This window comes from Aplidium turbinatum, chromosome 8 (assembly GCF_918807975.1).
Source record: "Aplidium turbinatum chromosome 8, kaAplTurb1.1, whole genome shotgun sequence".
In the NCBI taxonomy this organism is placed as follows: domain Eukaryota; kingdom Metazoa; phylum Chordata; class Ascidiacea; order Aplousobranchia; family Polyclinidae; genus Aplidium; species Aplidium turbinatum.
In genome coordinates this window covers 4,964,979-4,988,136 of record NC_137479.1, presented here as the reverse complement: position 1 = coordinate 4,988,136, position 23,158 = coordinate 4,964,979, and the positions used below count along the sequence as shown (strand labels likewise).

The window sequence follows — 23,158 nt, the reverse complement described above, 5'->3', positions numbered from 1 at the left end:
GCTCTTGTTAGACAAGCTTTGTTTCGCATACGTATTTTATATAATTTCGTATGTTACTGGCGGGGGAACCACGTGAAGGTGCTTGTCTTCCTCCCCTAATAATGTAGGTGTTCAGTTGCCCCTTTATACTGCTGTATTCAGTGTATTCATACTGTCTGCTTTTTAAAGCGCTGAGGAGCAACGCATTCTGCAATGGATTCAGTGCTATGTAAAAACAAGCATTATTATTGTAAAAAAAAGAAAGAAGATTTATACACGCCTTATTATACGCCTCCAGCAATAATAATAATGTCAGCTTGTTAAAACCTTAGTTTGTACAATTTGCAATGTAAGTTGGCATATAAAAACGTTTTTTCGCTTGCTTTTATGATTATACTTAGCCTGATATAGGTTTTGAAACCTGTGCAAATACAGTGATGAAATGCAATTAGGCTTAAGCTTAACGTTTGTTTGTGTGTGTTGGACGGTATCTGGGTCTACTTTGAGCAAAAATTCTCACCTGTTTGACAACTGTCAGTCTGTTCAAGTCAATCCTTTCACGTACAAGTTCAATGTATGGATTCTGGTCCCGTTTGAAAGTAAATACAAGTTCGCTCACCAACGAATAAAGCCAGCAATTGAGAGAGCCTTGAATGATTCTTGGAATGATGCATCTCAGGTCCACAATTGGAACATCTCAGCTTTGTTTGAAGTAAGAATTTGCACAATTATTATCTTGATAGTGAACCCTAAAATGCATGAAGGATTTCGTTGATTAGCTTTCCTGATTCACATAAAGGTATCATGAAATATCTTATCATGCTCTTTTGAAAAGAGATACACCAAAACTCAAGTTGCGTACGTATAGAATAGTCCAGGAGTTAAACGCGTTTAATGACATTTTTATTAGGAAAAGTAAAAAAGGCTTTTTTGTATCTACTTTTGGGCGTAGAATTCAAATCCCGAGTGCCTTCGCGTCGAAAACTGTGTATTTTTGAGATATCAGCTTTTTTAATGTTTTTGTGCTACTTCTGTTTTTTATTTGCTAATTTTTTTATTTGCGAATTTGTCATGGAATTAGACAGTTTCTTAGTTCAAACAGTGCAATTGGTCAACTTCTGCCAAGGCAAAAGGCTATGTCTGTCGTGGTTTTTGAGTAAATCAAATAGTTTTGTGTTTTTCATGTAAGAACCTGTAACAAAAAAAAAACAATCTTGAACACAAGATACAATTAGATGAAGCTAAAATTATCGTTCTGACTGTTACTCTCATCCGAATCTTGAGATAGATCCGTATTCTCGTAGTTATTGTAATATTGGTCTACTTTCAGAGAGTTTGGCAGGCCAGAACCTTCAAACAAATTTGGCACTGTCTTGCCGCTATTATTCTCTTTCCGTCCATGGTCTAAGGGTGACTCTGCTATGGGCTTGATTTCATTTGCAAGTTTCCACATCCTTGTAATAACGTATGCTCGCCTATGTGCTGGATAAAAGCTGCCCAGCAAGGAGGCATTGCTACAGGTTGTTACTCGATTACCGAGATTGGCAGAGTGAAGTTTCCGGTTGTTGAAGTGTTGTCTGTATGCTATGTCATCCACTAGGTACCGATGCATGGAGAGAAGTCCTGACATACTTTGCTCAAGCACACACCCCGTGAGTCGAACCAGCGCCGCTTGACCTTGAGTCAGAGCTTAACCATGACCTAACGAGCGGGTAAGTTGAGCATTCCATCAGGACTACATAGGCGCAGTGATGGGCATTATTGGCGATAATTATTGGCGATAAATTTTTATCGCCTATCGTTATCGCTCACTTATTTTTTTAGTTATCGCTTATCGCCAAAGCCAATATTGGATTATCGCCGATAATCGCCGATAAATATTATTTTGGATCAACACACAAGTGGAAAGACCATGAAAAGCAATATTTTTACTAGCCACCTAGTCAATGAAACTAAAATTGAAACCAGTTCTTCTTCAGTGCCGGAAGTGTGTGTGTACAGGTCTGCAGCGACCCCCATCCCTGACAACACAATAATTTTTAGAGTTGCGAGCTGCAATGCAATGAAATAAATTGAATAACTTTTCAAGCATTTTGCATTTTTTGGAATTTTTTCAATTATTGCTGACTTTGCTGTAAACAGCCCTTTAAGCAGAAAGCAAAATACAAAGTTTGGAATTTTTATGCTATTCTCATTTGATTTAATTATTTTGCCTACTGCACGCAAGCGGCAGTGTAACTCAATTGATAAAAGTATCCAACTGGTATCTGAAGGTATAATTATAAGCACGGCGGTTACCTCAGTGGTATGATTCTGGATCAAGAGGTTGAAGATTCTATACCCACTGCCGCTGTTGCGATTCTATTTATGCATAACTTATAAAAAGTTTTGTCCCTTTACAGTATATTACGTTCAATTTTTCGTCATGATGATGGAAACAGTTCGTACAGCCTGGGATGTGGCAGCGCTAATCAAGAAAAAAATTTATCGTTATCGGATATTATTGGCGATAATTTTATCGTTATCGCTAAACTTTTTTTTATTTATTGTTATCGCTTTATGCATTTTTCGTTTATCGATTATCGTTCTCGCTTAACTGAAAAATTAGTTATCGCACCCAACACTGCATAGGCGTGTGTTTAAAGCCAGCAAATAGACGAGTCAATATACGGAAAAAAGGCACCTAACCCCAAAAAAATTGATACAAAAGGTTTTTCAACGGATTCTGTTACCAATGGGCATACTAAATAACATACTAAAAGTCTACCAAAATCGGACCCCCACTAAGGGGTAATTTTCAAGAAAATATACGGCATATTTCTAAATAATTTTGCGTATTGGGTAGATGGTGGTATTCAAGTTGTTATTGTTCTTGTGTTTGTGACATCATAATCACATGAATGCGTGCATAGTCGCGTCACAATGCAAATGTTGTTGCTAGTATTGATCATGCAATCATATAGGCAGTCCGACCACGAGCTGTTATTGTCCCTTTGCCAATTGGCGTTTCAGTGCAACTGCGCCATCTAAATCGATCGCGGTTTCTTTTGGATAGCTTGTGTCAGATGGGATTCTGCTCTTCGTATGGCGAAATGCAGAGGTTTGAAATGAATGCCGCAAATTGTTCTGCACCAAACATGCTTGGTAAGGATATTGATGTGTTGGACGACAACTTGCTGTTCGCAGCTGACAATGTAGATCATAACATTCTCACAATTGATGGGAAAGGAACGTTTCACGGGATGGGCATGATAGCCGCCTTGACACCAGGACAGGAAACAGGCCAGATTATCCCAAGGCACGAAACGATAAAACTGAACATTGTAGAGACGTCCAAGGTTGCGATAATTGAGCACCGTTTTGCGAAACATATTCGGCAAAACATCACATTCAGAGAACTTCAACATGGTTGATCTGCTTTGAGAGTTGTCATTCAACTTCAAGCAGACCATGCCAGGCTGACAGGGGATGATGCACTCTATTTATCAGGGAAATGAACACCCAGGCCAGTCTTTAGTAAGGTATCTGCCTATGATAGACATGTACTCCGGGGACAAGACGTGCATTCTGTCAACATTGGACTTCCTTTGTGGTCTTTCGTCCAAGCACAACCTTGCACCGGTAGTTACATTCGACCAATCATTATATTGGAAGGCATCAGAGATAATCCTATAGATTCACTACCAGAAAGTCACCTTAAATCCATTGTCCTGCTACTTGGTGGTTTCCACACGTTTATGAATTTGCTAGGAGCGATTGGAACACTGATGGACGGCACAGGACTTCAGGACATTCTAGGGGTAGTTTGCGGTGAAAATTCTGTAGCCCATATGCTAACAGACAAAGCAGTTCAGAGAGCATTCCGTGGTCATCTTCTTGTGGACAAATGTCTTAACCGAATGATGGTATCAGAGATGGAAGATGCTAGTCCCGAATTCGCAGCGATGGTTCAAGAGTCTGAAAGGATGTATATTGCACTATCAAACGGTGAGATGGCATTAGAAACTGTATTCATATCAGCGACCCTCAGTAAGATAAATGAACAGCTGGAGAAAAGGAGGATAGAACTGGGTGCTAGATCCAAGACAAGTCAATTGTGGCTGAATTACAAAAGCATGGTAAAAGTTGCCAGGTCACTGATAAAGGCAGATCGAATAGGTTCTTGGCAGATGCACCTACGTGCTGTCAATGACTGCATGCCGATATTTGCCGCAGCTGGGCATTACAACTACTTGAAATCAGCATACTTCTATATCCAACAGATGGGACAGCTTCACATTAACCACCCAAACGTATTTAGAAAGTTTGAAAAGGGTTTTCATGTTATTCGTCACAGCAGCCAGTTCTGGGCAGGCCTCAGCTCAGATCTCGTTATCGAGACGACATTAATGAGGTCGTTGAAAACCACTGGGGGTATGACGCACGGAAGTGGAATGGATGAAAAGCAGAGAGCCCTTTGGACCATGTCCAGGTCCATAACATCAGAGTACAACATCGCTATGCAGGAGTTTACAAACTTGTCATTCACGACATCTGAACAGCACAAGGATTCAACAAAGACAAGGATGAAAAGGGACGCTGCTGACCTTGAGAAGATTAGTTCAAAACTTGTCGTAAGTTCACCTTTCTTGCAAGAGGCTTCGTTAAGGAACGTTACTGGTGTTGTAGCCGATGATAGTGTGAACGTGCACGAATATGAGACTGTTGGACAAAAAATCTTACAAAAAATGACAGGACAACATGCATTCGCATACTCATTCAGTAGAAAGGATAAAGCCAGGACCCTTGGGCAAAAATGTGCTATCAAGGTCGCTCCTGATCGAACCATTGATACTGCACTTCTTTTTCAACGCTTCATAGTGGTCTCCCAAGCTGGACATCTATCATTGGAGGAAGTTATGTGTTACGAGCTTAGTCCTTTCCCTCTTGCTCTCTTTGAATCGAGACATGTATTCCAAAAAGCTGATAAGCCACAGCTAGCACACGCGATCTATGATCACGCAAGTCATGCAATCCTATATTCTGTGCCAAAAACGGAGTGCCACGTACTTGATGGCGGTTCACCCCTTCACCGCATACCATGGCAGCGTGGACAAAGCTATGGTGAAATAGCACGGTCATATGCTGATTTCACCATACGGCAATATGGATCCGGTACGACCATTGTGTTTGACGGCTATGAAGAAGGGCCTACCATTAAAGACAACATGCATCAAAGAAGAGGACGTAATCTTCATCCCGTTGTCAACTTTACAGCTGAGACTATGTTCACATGCAAAAAGGAGGAGTTCCTTTCACAAGATGCCAATAACCAAAATTTGATATGGATGATAAGTGGTAAATTTCGGGAACAAAATTGCACCGTGGTAAATGCATCTGGGTATGCTGATGTAGAAATTGTGAAGGCCGCAGTGCTGGAGACATCTCTTCTCCAGACAACAACGCTGATTGGAGAAGATGCCGATCTCCTTGTGTTAATTGTTTACAATGCACAAGAAAATAGTAAGGGCCTTTATTTTAGGTCAGACAAGTCCAAAGCTGATGGCAGTACCAAAGTATACAATATCAACGGTTTGAAAAAAATCTTTGGGCATGACATGTGTTCTGAGTTGATATTTATCCATCCATTTGTCGTATCCAGGCTTACACCTGGTGGTTGAAGATTTAGATTAAGTAGACGGGAAGGCAAGAAAGCCAATCTTCATGTCTACCTTCAGGCATGTCTTTAAGTGTCTTGCCAAAGACACAGCCGCATGCTGAGCGGTGTCGAACCGGCGCCCTTTCGATTGCCATTCCAGCGCTTTCACCACTCGGCTATGCAGCCGACGTTTCTCCAATCCATCCATGACTGGTTGTGACACTACGTCTCGGATACTCGGTGTTAGCAAGAAGACTGCTTTTCGGAAACTTGTGTATGGAGATCCTGTTCTTCGGTCTTGCGCTAAAGCATTCACTGCCCCAAACCAGACCACAGAAATAATCGATGACCTTGGGTGCCAAGATTTGAGAGAGAGAGAGAGAAACCTTTCATTTTGTCTGCTGCGAAATAGTATACGGTACAAATATAAACCGGTACAAATATATTCAACAACAGATATGGCTGTCTTCTTTGATAGCCAGAGCACAGATTCCCTTGCGACAATGCGATACAACACCTTCAGCAAGAAAGTTGTCTCTGCTTCATCATTTCTAAGGCCCGAGCTCCTGCCACCAACTGAATCTGCTACCCAATTTCACTGTCGTCGAGTTTACTACCAGATAATGGTCTGGATGGGAAAAGCAGAGAGTATGGACGTCATGAATTGGGGGTGGAACCTGCAAAAGAATCGGCTCATCCAACTTATGTCCAAAATGAAAGCTGCTCGAGACAGTCTCTTGAAGGTCATTCATTGCAACTGCTCCACTGCCTGTAAGATACTCCGCTGCTCCTGTAGAGGATACGGACTACCATGTACCGCTGCATGTGGACCATGCCAACTGCAAGAATGTGACAGTCCACATAACAAGTTTTTTCTAGACAAGTCGGAAGATGATGAATAGAGACAGTCGTAAGAATAAGACAACAAACGCGCTGATCACCCTGGTTTACGATTTACCATTGTAGCCTACTGTTGTAATTCCGAAGATTTTCTGAATGTGTCTGTGTCCAGACTTTAATGGTAGGCTACGCCATTATTTAGAACAGATTAATCCCCTGTATTCATCCACTGTAGGAGGCCAAGTATGAGCCCCCTGTTGGTTGCAGTTTTTCTTAGATGCCTGTATTGATAGTAGGCTACCTGTTCTGCCGCATGTAGGCCTAATATGCTGTTATGATAATTCCATCTTATGAAGGGAGATTGGGGATACTACGGACGGATTTTCGAGTGTTTTGTTTTCGAAAAAATGTTTTATTTTAAGTGTACTGGAAACCGTTTTGCACCAATACATATGAAATTTATTCAGATGAAAAGTGAAGAGTTCTCTGAAAATTTTACCACTATTCAGCTTATCATCATCATCATCATTATGTTCCTTCCTCGTATGGAGGGTTGGATACAATGCGCCATTGTTCTCGAGCATGAGCTGTTCTTACTGCATTTTCATAGTTTAATTTGGTCCATTTTGTGATGTTCGTTGTCCAAATCATTCTTGGTCTGCCTTTATTTCTTTTCCCGTTTATCTTCCCTTCGATTAATGATCTTTGTAACGAGTTTTGCCTTATTGTGTGTCCGAAATACTTCAATTTTCTTCTTTTTATTATTTGTAAGAGAATTTGGTCTGAATTGAATTTGGAGAGTACTTCATCGTTAGTGATCTTTTGTTTCCATGAAATTTTTAACATTTGCCTGTATGTCCAGAGCTCGAACGCATCGATCCGTTTCTCCATTTTTTGTGAGATTGTCCAAGTTTCAGAATTGTATAATAGGGTTGACCAGATATAGCATTTTAAGATCCTGAGACGAATTGGTAATTTTAAACGTTGATTGGTTAAAATATTTTTCATTTTTCTAAATGTAGTTCTTGCAATTTCTATCCGTCTCAAAATTGCATGGTCACACCTCCCATCTTCAGTTATTAAATGTCCAAGAAAGGAAAAAGATTTTACTTTTTGTATAATTTCATTGTCAATTATAATTTGGAGTACTGGAGTGTCTGATGATTTTGAGATTATCATTGATTTGGTCTTTTTAGCGTTAATTTTCATATTAAATTCTTTACCAATTGAGTTAACATTGTCCACTATTTCTTGAAGATCTTCTTGTGGTTCAGCCAACAGAACAGTATCATCAGCATAGCGTAAATTTGTTATGTTCAAGCCACCAACTTTTACCCCTTTCATACCATCAATGGATCGAAAAATCATTTCTGTATATAAATTAAAAAGACATGGAGAAAGTACACATCCTTGGCGTACTCCACGCTTGATATCAATTCCTTTAGACAAATTTTTTCCATGCGAATAAATGCTTTTTGATTCCAGTACAAATTGATAATAAAACGTAAGTCTTTGCCATTCATACCAATATTGGAAAACAGTGAATCAGTTTCTCATGGTTAACTCTATCAAATGCTTTCTCATAATCAATAAAACATGCACATACATCTTTATTTACTGCATTGTAATTCTCACAAATTGTTCTGAGATTAAGTATACCCTCTCGTGTTCCTTTACCAGTTATAAATCCACTTTGAGTCAAGCTAACCTCATTCTCAATAGTTTTTCGATTTCTTAATAAAATTATTCTCAACAAAATTTTCAATACATGACTGATCAAACTTAATGTTCTAAAGTCACTGCAGTTCTTTGCTTTGGATTTCTTTGGTAGTCTGACAAAAACAGTTTCATTCATTTCTTTAGGTATAAATCCAGTCATATAAATTTCATTACATAATTTGTGTATGCGTTTTAAACTTATGCCATTGAGTGCTTTTAGCATTTCTGGATAAATGTTGTCCTTTCCTGCAGCTTTATTACATTTCAGATCTTGAATGGCTTTCTCAACTTCAGATATCAATATTTCTTCTCTTTCATTGTTGGTAATTTCAGGCATAGGCATACATGTTCTATCATCATCATATAATTCTGTTACATACTCTTCCCATCTACTCTTTATATCCTCTTCCTGAAATAACATTTTTCCTCCACTATCCATGATGCAACTGTTTGCTTGTTCAACTTTCTTCAAACATGTTAGCTGTTTAACTTTATTGTGTAAATCAAGTGGTTTATGAGATGCTTCCAGTTGTTCTATTTCACTGCATTGGTTTTCCCACCACCTTTGTTTAGCATCTTTGCATAACACTATGTAACACAAAATTTGTCCATGGGTTAAAACTATTATTTTCTGATTTAGTATGGCCTAAATCAATAAAAATGAGCATTCATAAAGTTCAAACTTTGGTTTTGACTTTATGAGATCAATTTATTAGAATTTTTTCGTCTAATTTTGCTTTGTTAATGCCTTTGCTCCCTCTACATCTTTTTGAATCATTAGAATGGAGTTAAATTTAATTTTAGTTGTTGTTGTTTGCTTTCTCATAATAAAATAATAACGGAAAATGTTGTTTTCAAAATCTAATTTTTAAAAATTACATAAAGAAGAACACATGTATAGGCTATGCAAGGCGATTTTACTACATAAACATGAGACAAAAGCCTTAATGCCTGGTGCTATAGGCCTTTACTCAAAATTGTTACAGAGCAAACCTGCGCTGTCACTTAACACTTTGCTCCTCAAAGGGAGGCCAGATTTGGCCCCCCCCTCATATTTCCTTTGATTATTTGAAGCACAGTAACGCCATGCACTTGGTTTTTCTTGACTTTTCCTAAAATTGCCAGGCGGATCTGATGATATTAAATTTGATGCTAACAGTTGTGTAGTTTTCTTGTAAATTCAAGATTTTGGTGAATTTTTGCTATTTCTAGCTAACTTCCAGCAAAGCGTGAAATGGATTACATTGCGATAACAAGCCATAAGCTCATAATTGCTTCGTGCATCGATATGCGCGAGCAGAGAGAAACGTCCTCTTGTTTTCCTTTGTTTGGTTTGACCTCAATAATACAAAGCGCGTTATTTCTTACGCTACAAAAGAAAAGCCAGTGATCACAAAGCTGTTAATTAGAAAAAATAATAGCAAACGTTTTTTGCGTTATCAGCTCTACAAAGAAGAATAGCAATCCACGATCAAAATAGTAGGCTATGTAGGCCACAAACTATTCAAAACAGTTATTTCAAGTAGATAATATTCATTGACGAATAAAAAACGTTACAATAAGAAATCATGGGTAAAGGCACGAAAACCTGGTTTCGAAATAAACGTTTTATGGAAATACTCTCATTGACAAGCATTGCAATTGCGGAAATGTATGACTGCAAATGCTTTTGGGAGAAGCCGGAGAAATAGCGTTTTTGCAAACAGTAATTGTGAGATACACTCAAAATTATGAGATAGGCTCCATTTACACGTAGCAGCTAACTCGATGGCGTCCTTTCCCTGCTTTATGTCGCCTACTTTTTCTTATGTCCTGCATTATTGTTTCACCGTGCACTGTGTGTTGTTCCAAAGAGCGCAAAATAAAGATGATAATGCCTCATGTACATTACAAAATATTTTGTAATGTAGACAAGGCATAAAGTTAGGCGTCACATTAGACAAAAAACAAATCAGCTTTCTTGATCATTGATTCAACGTCTGAATACGTTGCGTCAATGTACAGAAAAAGAGGCCGGCTATTGTGAAGACCCGCCATTTATAAAGGATCCGATTATACCAAAAGTGAGACAAACTAGTGGATCAAAGAATGAATAAACAATGCTGAGGAAACTAAATCTAAGTGACGAACAATACCGATGTCTTCATTTATCTTGGAAAAATGCTGCCTAAACTTATCAACAAAAAATACAGTAAATAACGGCAAGGATCCCGAAAGCAGAATTTGCTCAACTTTGGCATGAATTTAGTCAGACATTTACAGTAATAATTCCACACATACAATAACGGGCTTTCAACGGCTGTAAGATACATAATAATCAACCTGGTTCTGGGCGGTTTGTGTAACAGCTTAGGGGAAGACACTACTTGAAATGATGCACCACTCAAAATATTTTCAATGAAGATTGAGTCTAAAAACCGATGTGGATTGTGCTTCACAATGACTTCAAGTTTAGGACAGAAAAGGCACAAAAATATCACGATGAAAATAAAGACCTTGTGGGAAATTTTCGAGAATCATAACACGATGCAAATACCAAAAACGCGTAGTTTGCATGCTGGTCTAAGCTGGCCGGCAACCACAAAGGTAGACAATACAGGCAGTTTATATTTCGATAACAGCGCAATAAACATTATAAATACGTAAACCGACAATTTTCTTTTACAAACATTTTACGTCTAATAGTAAATTTTTCCCCAACAATTTTTTGTAAAGCGCTTGCAAACCACGGTTTTGTAAAATAATTCATCATTATTATTTTTTACTTCTCGGATATTCTAAAACGTCATCAGCAAAATCACAAAAAAAAATTTATTACTTCAATGTAGTAGGCCTAAGAATTTTTTATAGAATTGTAGCCACGTTGTTTCAACAAAGAAGCCATTTTTTGGCAATATAAAGTTATAGAAAATAATTTGCAATCATGCAAATGTTTGGGAAGAATCTAGGAAGTCTTCTCACAATCTGGCACAAAATGATTATGTTTATTGTATTTCTGCAATATTTTTTACGACAAACTTTGAAGCTTCGTTATAATCATTTTTATCTTTGAAGTCAAAAGTTAATTTTTTTTTTGGCCAGAAACATAATCGCTGCCTTGCTGATGTTGTCGCCTTTACGCGTATTTTTTGTGCTTCAAACAATAAGAACCCAGTCAGCAATCCAGTCCTTTTACATTGATTCAACATTTGTAAATGTTAAATTTATGTAGATTTGCTGACTGTGGGTTATTTCACATTTCCTTTGTTTACGCATGTTCCTCAATTCGCTGTTGTATTGTTTCGACGCTGGAGGACTAAAAATGTTATTTCAAATTCATTGACACAATCTTCAATAAAAAGTGAGCTTCGAACTTAGCTTTGTTGATGTAAATGCTGTATTTTTTGTGGATGTAATTTATGAGTCATGTTTAAAAACACCCGTAAGCGAAATGACTTATGATGTGGCCTGCATGATATTTGTGTTGCGACTTGACACAAATCCACAATTTCAAAAGCACCTAATTTGAACTTAGAAATTTCAGATAATTTCAACAACTTGTTCAATTGTCTTCTCTCTACTAAAAATATTCATACTACAAACTCAATTGTAGACATAAAATACACAAACGAAGATGTAAACAGCTATTCAAGCAGGCTAAGGTGTTACTTATGAGAAATTTGGTTCCATAAAACTAGAAGCTAGCCATGAGTTTCGGAATGCATTAGTTTAGGATAAAAATGTAAGACAACAAACGCAGTTTTGTTTTTTTTCAAATTCGTGTAACAATGTTACTCTGATTGTAACTATTTTAGAATCAGTGAGTAGCTTACAATAAGATTTGCTCGCAAGTCGTAAATTCCAATCAATGCAATGATTCGGCACACCGCACACACACTTCGTGCGTTCGATCGAGCTCTTTGTTATTCAGAAGTTTGCATGAAATCGGATTAGCACGGTAATTAAATAGCGGCAAGTTAAATCAAAATTGTCGTTTTTGGGTACTTTTGCAAAAATTGAAATATCAAGTTTAATATATAAAATTTTAAAATAATGACTTTTCAAACTTATAGACAAATGATTTGCTTTCACACCAGTGCAACTTCTGTTGAAATATCACCAGCGGATAACACGTAACAGCTGATTGAATTTGATCCAAAAATGGCCCCCCCTTGAGCAGTTAACTTCCAAAAAAACGTTGAAAAGCAAAGGGTTAAAGTGCTCAAAACTTATAACTTAATCAAAAAGAAACATTTTTTCAAGATTAGCGACGATATGTCAGTTTAATTTCACGTAAAAGGATCCATACATAGTCCCCCATCATATTTTCATTGCACTGTCCTTGATAGCGTTCCTCGAAAGACCTGACACCTTCATGAAGTCTTTCACCTTGTTCTTCTGAGTAGTCCTCCATGTTATCCTTAAATTCATCGAGATGAGCATGCATTACGTGTAGTTTCAGCGACATCCAGCATCCCATCTTGCAATACGCATCCACAAGTTCATCGACAAGTTCCCTGTAGTTCTCTGCCTTGTGATTGCCCAGGAACTCGTTAACTATAGAAACGAAAGAAGTCGAAGCTCTCTGTTCAACCTCAGACAGCATCTCTGGAAAATCGTTGCAATTTATCAGTCGCTTCACTTCAGGTCTCACAAATATTCCAGCTTTGATTTTTGCTTCTGATAATTTTGGAATCAGCTCTTAAATGTGCTTGAATGCGTCACCCTCTGTGTCGAGTTGTTTAACAAACTGCTTGATTAAACCTAGTTTTATGTGTAGAGATGGCATCAGTATTTCCGCTGCATGTACCAGTGGTTGTTGTTTCACATTATATATAAGTTCCAAGCTCATAGTTGGTTCTTAGAGGCCAATTCCTCTTCTTGTAGTGAAAAGCTGTATTTCTGCTGTCCCAGAGACAAAGATAGGCTACCACGGAAATTTTATATAGCCAGTAACCACTCTGAAGGCCCATCAAGAAAACCACCATCTTGAAATCACCAATGACCTCCCAATTGTAGTGGTCATACTTGCACTCATCAGGATTTTGACGTTCTGATACTCTTCTTTCATATAAACTGAGTGAGCCAGAGAAATGGAGGGACACTTGTTTGTGTTGTGCAGCAAAACAGCTTTGAGGCTTCTAGATGAGCTGTCGATGAAGAGCTTCCACTCAAGGATTGCAAGAAATTCCCATAGCCTGAAAGAGTCCTTCTATATCATGAACACTGTCATCCAGTAAGTCCCATTGCTTTACTCTGGAAATGAGTAGCTCAGCATTCGACTGGGTCAACGACAGTTCCCTGACAAGATCTCTCATGTCTTCTTGGTTGGGGTAGTAGGGGCACCTTTCACCGGCAACTCAGCGTTGAAGATAAGCAACAGATGATTCATACGTTTCTGAATCTGTAGAGCTTGCATGTGCAATGAATTGTTCATCTTTCAACCTGGATAATTGTGGGACAGGCAATCAGGCATGCTAGTTGCGTTATGAGGTACAGATGCAATAGGTCACGGAATGTCAGGGTACTGGGATGGGAAGGGCATTTTTTCCTTTTGTCGTTGGTTTGGGTCCACCATACAGAAGTAACCGTTGTGAGATGGTTTGTGGGCACGGAGAAAGCAAAACGCATTTCCCTTTCTCTTCTCTACACCAACCGTTTTGGAGTACGGCGGTAGTATTTACATAAATAAGTGGTGCCCAACGTTTGTCTTGATCACGGTCTGGCATTGTAAACTATGCATGATAGATATTTTTGCACGGCTGTAACTCTCTAAACCAGTGTTTCTCAACTTTTGCCGAGCCTCTTGGAGAACAACATACATCATATAATGAACAACATATATTTTTAGCGCAATTTTGGTGCCACGCTACCCCATAAAGTATTGTATATGTCCCCCCGGAGGTAATTTTTCCCTAAGTTGGAAACCACTGCTCTGGACAGTGCTTTTTTTGCAAAGAGCTCACCACACGTCAAAAGGAAACTGCTGAGTACTTGCAACCACGGCAAGCCATTGCACACTACCAACAATTGCGATCTAGCAGACAATCAATGTAATCTACATGCTTATTGTCATGAGAAATAGGAAAAATTTCAAACTAGTCTTAGGAACACAAACCCAAAGTTATAGTGGTATAATAATGATTTTTCATGTTTTTTCGGCAAAAGCAACCAAACTGTAGCAGTTGTTTCCCAAGGACAAGAAAAAAAATTTTTTTTGTTACATAGTGTAATTGGGATATTTCCTTATTTAACCCTTTGTCTTGTGGGGGGGGGGGGGGTCGGGTGGGACTTGGCGCTTTTCAAAGCAATATCACTAAAGAACTACGCAATCCACACCTATGAAATTTTTTTACTTTTCCTAAAATTTATTCAAATATTTATTTCGCTTTAAATGGCATTGCTATTGTCTATAGTTTTAGAGATATAACATGATTTTCATAACATACTCGGATATTTTAGCCTGCTACTAGCTAGTCCTTTTATTTTCTAATTATAATACGGATTAATAGGATTACTGAGCGCCGTCGTGCGTGGAACTGCGACGCAGATATCTCGTAAGTTGGCTTTGTTGTAAAGCATTCGACCGTAATGATTCCGCCTTTTGTTTGCAAACTCGAGTTTTGTGTTGCTTTGATTAATCTTTTAATTACATCTGGGTTTCTTTGAAATTATATCAGAGAGTAAGTATACGATAAGCCATGCTGAAAAAGATGTAATTTTACATAGTTTTCTATGGCCAATACATTTTGTTTCTAACTTATAACAAGAAGCCGTACGAAAATTTCTTGACAAAACTCAGTCTATCTCACAAAACAAACAAACTGATGTGGGAAGTTTTTTGTTGATTTCTTGTCGGAAAGCAACAAGGAGTGAGTTTTTGACCCGCCAATAAACTTCTGCACTTATATTCACATAAATATTTATGGATGTTGTTAAAACGTTTTTATAACAACGAGAGATTGAAGGATACTGAAAAGAACTTGACATCGTCTATCTAAACTGCTCTGCTTTGTGGAAAAACACGCGCAGCGAAATTGTTGTGCTTTGACAAACATTGCACATACTGTATTGTCAGCAATGAATCTTTACCTAAATGGTAATTGTGCAGTTGCTTGAGAGATTACAAAATTATTTTTTCTCTACGAGGATTGAAAAGTTTTGATATATCTCAGCAGAAACACTATTAGGACCAACTCAATAATTTCAAACTTTGTTTTCAAATATTGATCTTCAAAAGCTTATTTTCACAAAAGCTTACCTCAAAAAGGTGTAGGCATATATCATTTTCTCAATAAATTTGGATGTTTATGTCATTTGGAGCAAAGTTGTTTGCTTGGTTGAAAGAATCTGAAATCAATGCCTTGATTTTGTAACGTATCGCAACGTAACCTATCAGTCAGCCGCTTTTGAGCCTTTTTGTTTTCGAATACATTTCCGTGACAAAAGATTGACTTTTGTAACAACGCCATCAACCGCGAAGTTGCATTCTCTGACTGCATCTAAAACGCGATACCATACTCAGCAATTTTTCTAAAAAATTGTTGCACGAAATACATATCTGACAAAATAAGGGAAAGATGTTGAATTGAATTATTTTTTATACGGATTGTTTTCCTTGTCTCCTAAAAGTAACTAAAAAAAATAAAAACGATTTTTATCGTTTGGCATAAAAATATGATATTGAGGTTCACCTTGGTTTGCATGATGAAAATCATAACAAACAATAGCTCGAAGTGATTTTCACAGCTATTTGATCCTTCGCGATGATATCAATTGTAGTTTCTATTACATGAAACCTGTTCAAACTATTTTTTTTTAAAACTGTGGTTGATTCAAGAATATAATACTTTGTAAATATAACTTACTTCATTTTTGTGTTTTTACTTCGACTTTTTCACAAGCAAGACTTTACACAAAACAACTTCAGTGTGAGCCTACCCAATAATGTCGATAAGTTATTTGCAACGTGAGTCGATTGACCAGAGTAGCCTCAGTGGACCAGAAAGCTGTGGCCAAAACTTGATTACTTGATTACTTTTATCAAAAGGCTTGCACATTGGGAACAGCAATCACTTTGTTTCAAATCAGCAAATCACTTTTTGTCATTGGTTCAACGTCTGAACTAATATACAACAAAATTGGTTTTCTGGGTCTTTGGTTCGGAAAAACATCATTATGATGTATTGTTACGTGGTCTATCAGCCAGCAGTAGTTTATGCGCCTTTAGTTTTTGGTTATGTATCAATTACAAAAGATGGCTTTTGCAGTAATGCCGTCAACCGCAAACTGCATCTAAAATGTTATTTCAAAATTTGGAGAGAAAGAAATCTTCTAATGCGTAAGAAATAGCTTGACACAAAATGCATGTCCAACAAATTAGAAAAACACGTAGAAAACCTTATCTTGCAAATCTAGTTGACAACATAAAAAAGCCGTTTCAATCGCTTGAAATAGGTAACGTAATCCGTTGAAAAACCTTTTGTATCAATTTTTTGGGGTTCAACCTTATATTGACTCGTCTAAAAGGTGATTAACCAAATCACATCCCTTTTTGTCACATTTTGTAGATTTTTAGGAGAAGGCATATAGAAAGATTTTAAATTGACAGAAACTATTATTTTTGGCTTTTATGTTGCAGGTTCTGTAGCTCAGTGTTAGGGATTTTGAAACTCCTTCTTCTAATCCAAGACAAATTAGCATTGGTACTATGACTTTGTGATAGAGTTTGTTCATTTGATCCGTCTAACTCTGTTGTCATATTTTGGAAACATATTGCTTGTGTATCATGGAGGATGCCACTGCCTGAAAGAGTACCTTTATTCTCATCATAGTTGTCCCAAGCAGTCGCAATTGCTAAACCTTTTCTGCAATTGTTTCCTCTGGAGTAGCTCTTTTCATCTCCAAAGCCTGTAGCGAGATTTATGTTTCATGTTCCTCAAGCCCCCCCCCCCCAAACCCGCCACTAAAAATGAAGTTTTTGTATGCTCCTCATTTATACATTTTGCTTACAGGTTAGGTATGAATAAGACACAACAATGCAACAGGGCTGAGCATTATAACAATATATTTTACATATTTCACTTGCAAATTGTTTTAACTGTTGAACGTTTTCAGTTTAATTCAAGCCCTGATCAGGAATCTGAAAATATTAATAAAAATGCAATAAATTTCAACTTCTTGAATGTAAAACTACATTAGGCAAAGGCAACTACATAAATAACTACGAAAATTTTTCTCCACATGGAAGGTGATACGTCAAGTAAATGTTGAAGAGAATGGACTCGTATTTTGCCTCCAGCAAATAATTGTTTGTTTAAGTTTGAGTTATAGCGTATACGGTGCTTCCTAAATTTTGGTGTCAAATTGGGATTTGTCTTTGCGTAAAATTTTAAATGAGTCGGCAGAGAATTTTCGATCAGAGCAAAAAGAACACTCCATGATATGGTCTTTAATGGCACTTTTTTTTAACTCCCTAAAGTTCAGATGCTCCTGTACTCTCGTGGTCAAATATCTGTTGGACATACGTATTGATGTACCGTACGTCAATGCCGAATCACACAGACATGTAAAACTGCATACGACGTTTGAGCAGAGAGACGAAGGCGTCTGGAACTTTAGATGAAAATTCGAACTAAATTTGAATGTTAACGCCCCGTTAGGTCAGTGGTTAGGCTACGCGCCGGGCTCAAGATCACGCGGCGCAAGTTCGACTGTCGGGGTGTGCGCTTGAGCAACGCACTTTCATGACTGCTCTCCATTCAGCGGCACCTAGTGAATGGAATAATTGTCCGGCAACAACACTTCAACAATCGGAAAACTTCAATCTGCCAATCTGGGTAACTGGCCCTGCGTCAAGAGCCCCTACAAGTATGCGAAACTACCAGGAATAACCAATCAAGGCTTTGTCAGTCCGAGGGTAGAGATTCAAAACCAAACAACCAATGTCATGTAAGTAGAAAAAATGTCCACATCAAATTTATTGTTTACAAAGTTAGTGTTTTGTTTCAAACTGGTTTCATGCTAGTTGTTGTTTTCGCACTTATTTGTGTTGGCAAACGGAAAGCTAATTCTATTTTGTCATACATGACGAAAAAGTCGAGATCTATAGAGGATTGCAAGAATGGACGTAAGGATGAGGAAGCTGATGGTGCCAGTAGCATGGGGTTCACTAGGCCAACTTCTTATCTGATTGAGAGAACGAATCCTGATCGGCAACCGGTGGATTGTGGGATGTGAACAGTGGCGTAGCCTAGGGTGTGGGTGGGGTGGGGGTTTCAACACCCCCCTTTTTGGAACTCGTGTTACGTTACGATATTGAGAATGATGCTTTCAGTTTCTTTGTGTCTTTAAAACAAGGTTTGCCTAATTTTAAGAGAAACTGCATTAAAAGAGCGAGTTTTGCCAATACCAAACATTCAAATATCTCAGCCACGAATTAGCAACAAGAAACCGTAGAGACTTAGCTTTATTTCGGAAAAATGCCGAAGAAAACATGATCTTATGCATTTGCTATGCCTCCTGACAAATTCCTATTTTACAGGAATATTCATACCCACATTTTTGTTGAAAATGCTCTCAGAATGCACCAAATTCAAAGTAATTTTTCACATTTTTCGGCGGGAGAACTCCCAGACCCCTACCGCTGGGTGTCGTCTTAGGCAAACACGCCATCGGGCTTCGCCCGCCGGCGTTCAAAACCCCCCTTTTCAAAATTCCTGGCTACGTCGCAAATCACTTGGCTGACATTTTTGAATTAGCCCCCCTTAACTTTTTTTCTGGGTTCGCTACTGCTTTAACAGTCTTATGACGTTTCAAGTGCTTTCTGTCTTGTTGTGCGCTCAGAAGTGCTTTATAAAATTCCACAACTTTCAATATTTTCCTACGCTCACAAAGCAACGTGGGTTTTTGCGGTGTTACCAGATATTTTATAATTTCCAGCTCGATTACACTAGAAAGTAGCTTAAAAGTAGCCCAATTGTCACAACTAATGAAACAAGCACAAACGTAACTACATTTAGAAAATTTGTGCTAAATAAAGCCATCAAAACTGAAAATTGTGAAGTATAAATGATATTTATTCTATGAAAGTTGATTTGAAATAAAACGAAACTAACGAAACAACCAGACCACAACCCACAACAGCTCAAATTTTCCCGCCACCACGAAACTAAGCTGACCCAATTTGGAGGGAAAACAGCGAAACATACTTTGGTATACGTGGCTCAACCACGTATTCAACAAACAACCCCACCTTTCTTCTGAGCTCCAAGCAATGACGTTATTCTCTTGTTAGCCCTAAAATTGCGAATATCAATTGTCCAGTTTTCGGCGTGTAACCACTCAATTTTTGAATTTTACGACTCTACGTCCAAAGATAAATCTAAACAAGTCTTCCTTGCTTTTCCTCATGAAAGTGTAATTTAACGCGTTTAACTCCTGCTCTACAACAGCGCCTTTAAAGAGCCTGGCCTAATTCAAAACAGAAGTTTAATTTATGATTCTTTTTCATGTTGAAAGTTGAGATGTTTTAATCTCAAATAGAATTGTAACCATCAAAGTTTAATGAAGTATGGTTGACCAAAATATAATTTATAACAAATGAAACAAACAATCATCCTCAAACCCTGTAGGCTACACTCCGTTTAGGCTACACTTTCGTTGAGTGTATTAATCAAAACTATGCACTCAAAAGCGAGAACTATAAATTTGTTAATCTAACCAGACATTGCCACAATCATTGCTCTTTGCTTCAAGACATAACCAAACGACTCCTTGCACAGAAACAGAGATAAAATATAAACACTAGATCATTATGATTTAGCCTAAATGCCGTTTTACGTTGCTGTATTCTGTGTTGTCTACAGAGTAATTGTCTATTACTCAATAGAGTTGTTAGTTTTCAAGTTATTTAGAGAGAAATGTTTTCTACTCATGACCAGTGGCAGCTCCATGATAGGATTCACACTTAAACTTTATAACTTCATGTCATGCTTACATACAGAAATCAGCTATCAGCGTCGTCTACCAAGACACAAAATGTGATCCGGACTGGACACCCCTGGCAGCGTCAGACATTCATGATGTCAGTTTGTTGGAACATGGCAACGTCACTGGAAATAGTACGTTGGATATCGACGCCATCATTGGCCTGACATGTGACATCACCTCTGGCCGAGTGGCCCCTTTAGCAAATCATTGGAGCTGGCCTCTAATCTTCCCCGGTGTCAGGTAGTTTACTTTACTGTAAAATTAATTACAATATCATAAAGTTGGCGAAAGTTGAAAAACATTTGCTTCCATTATACAATAGCCGAAACATCTCGCAACAGAGAAACCTGCAGCTTCATTGCCTCCAATCCTTGACAAGAGGAAGAAAGTTAATGGTGACTAAACTGACTATGATATAAAAGCGTTAAATGCACCAGTAAACTTTATCTGCTATCAAATTTTTTCTTGTTTTTGTTTTTTTAAGTGATGTACGGGGGATGTATTTGCAACTAATGTAGTAATGGTAGTTTTTCATTATTCTGTAAACGTTTTATAATTTTGACAGATTTACCTTTACAATTAATTATTATTTATTTCTAGTCAGTAAATTAATTCTTGTTTGCTATGGTTCAACTTGGCGTTAAATCAAAGTAAAAACTGATTTTATTGCTAGGTTAACTTTCAAAACTATTTTGTTAACTGAGAACTCTCCCTGGTCATTTTTAATTTAGTCCAGAGGTCACCAAGCGTTTTGAGAAAGGACTCGGTTACTATAAGAAAATATTCTTGTGGGCCGAATAATCATTTTATTCAAAGTTCTGTAACTTGTGGTAGTCATTCAGCACAATAGGTGTAATTCATTCAGCTGTAAGCAACAATTGACACAACATTCGGTTGTTGCAGGTGCATGGGTTGTCAAGCAAACACATTATTTATCACGATCTCCCAAACTCACACATCGGCTATATAAACTTTTGGAAACAACTATTTTGAAAATGTTTTAATAAATAATCATCATCATCATTAAGTTCCTTCCTCTCGTCGAGGGTTGGAGGCAATGAGACGCCAAGTTTCTCTGTTGTGAGATTTTTCTACTGCAGTTTTGTTGTTAAGTCCTTCTTCTTCTTGCGTTTGAGGCCGCCACAGATCACGTTGTTACATCCAGGCGCAGAAGCCAATGGATTGTGTGTTCATCGAGCGTTGTTAGGTCCACATGTCTATCTTGTGGTCGGTATACAGGACATTGATAGATAATGTGGTGTGCAGTTTGAAAATCTGAGCCACACGCACAAGATGGTGAATCGGCGAGGCCCCACTGGAACATGTTGCTGCTGAAACGGCCCACTCCAGTCCGCAGGCGATTGAGCTTCACTCATTCCTTCCGGGGTAGTTCTGCTCCAGGTGGGATGTTGGTATTGGGAAGGACTGTGAGTTGGGTTGGTTTCACAACTTCTCTCCATTCACGGTTCCAAACTTCGGAAATGTGGAAGTTCGATTTGCAGATAACTGCAGCATGTCGGGAGAACGGGCGTCGAGATTTCAAGCGCTGGGGCTTTTGGGAGTGCGAGTTTAGGACAATCTGGTTGAGGAGGTGGTCATCCCTTGACATAGCTTGTAGGACCAGACTACGTACGTGGTTTTCCCTACGAAGTCTACCTGGGGCGATGCCTGATAGTACCGGCAGAAAGTCAGTGGGAGTTGGAAGCAGGCAACCGGTGATTATTCTCATGGTGGTGTTGAGGGCAGTGTCGATTTTGGAAGTGTGTACGCTGCGGCACCAAGTGGGGGAAGCATATTCGGAGGTGCTGTAAACAAGTGCAAGAGCACTTGTACGGAGTGTGGATGTACTAGCACCCCAGGATGTTCCAGCTAGGCATCTCAGCAAGTTGTTGCGTGCTGATAGCTTAGCATGGAGGGCTTCAGCAAGGTGTTTGTAGGTTAATTGTCGGTCGAGCTTCACTCCTAGGTAGGTGGGACACGGGTTGTGTGGGAGTGGGTTTCCGTTGAGAGAGACTGACAATTGGCGCGTAGATTCCATGTTGCAAAGGTGAAAAGGTGTGACGGTGGTCTTTGCCAGGCTCAGTTTCAGCATCCATAGCTTCAGGTAGTCTGAGATTTGGGCCATGTCATCTGTCAGTGCTTCCTCTACCACATGCCAGGACTTGTCAGAATTGAGTAGTGCCAGATCATCAGCATAGCCGTACTGGCGTGACGTAGTCTCTGGTATGTCACTAATGTAGATGTTAAATAGTAGGGGTGATAAGCATGATCCTTGCGGAACACCGTTTTTTAAGCGGCGGGGCCGGCTGCACTGCCCGTCACTCGTCTTAAGCAAAAAGGTCCGATTTGCAAGAATATTTGCGAGAAATCGCACTACCTTTTTGTCTGGGATCATGCGGAGGAGCTTTAGGGTTAGTCCTTGGTGCCACACAGTAGGGTGGAGTGAAAAAAACTTTTTCTGTCATATTAATGAAGAGGGGTGTTAAAAGGGTGTCATAAGGTATAATATTGACTTTAAAATTATTTTTTTGACGTGGCACCCAAAATCGAGCGTGCCACCCAGCCCCATGGGTCACGCAAAGGTCAAAATCCATGAAAACAACGTAACTTTTTTTTATAATGCTCCTAGAAAGCTGGGAGTAGGCTTAAAAGTTGCAGAACAGCTATGTTCCTATATGCTCTAAAAGAACATTTTGTTCTAAATTCATCTATTGAGCAGATATTCCAAAAAAACGGATTTTTTCCATTTTCGGGGACAAATTTAGATGAAATTGCATTTATTTGATGCTTAAATACATTTTTTTACTACACTTTGTTCATTTATTTTGGGTGTTATTATGGAGTCAGTCTACATATTTGGACAGATGGGAGCCTTGGCTATTTTAATTGAATGGTTATGGTTGGTTACCTATGACGGTAGTTTGTTGGTAGGTAGGCCTACTATATCATACTGTCCTTAGCATATTGTAGCGGACTTAAGGAAGCAAGCAAATACTATCTTTTAATTTGATA

The 23,158-nt window shown here is 38.5% G+C and overlaps 1 protein-coding gene across 2 annotated transcripts in view; it reads left to right on the top strand.

Annotated features, from left to right (window-relative positions):
- The first annotated feature begins 398 nt into the window (after window positions 1-398).
- Window positions 399-23,158, top strand: part of LOC145775960 (atrial natriuretic peptide receptor 3-like) — a 176,913-nt gene continuing 154,153 nt past the window's right edge. For both annotated transcript variants that reach the window (XR_014290188.1, XM_082587369.1), the window contains exons 1-2: window positions 399-691; window positions 20,160-20,386. Coding sequence is in view for 1 of the 2 variants with exons in the window: in XM_082587369.1 (XP_082443495.1) it covers window positions 422-691; window positions 20,160-20,386 (497 nt within the window). In the remaining variant the exon portion in view is untranslated. The remainder of the gene's footprint in view (window positions 692-20,159; window positions 20,387-23,158) is intronic.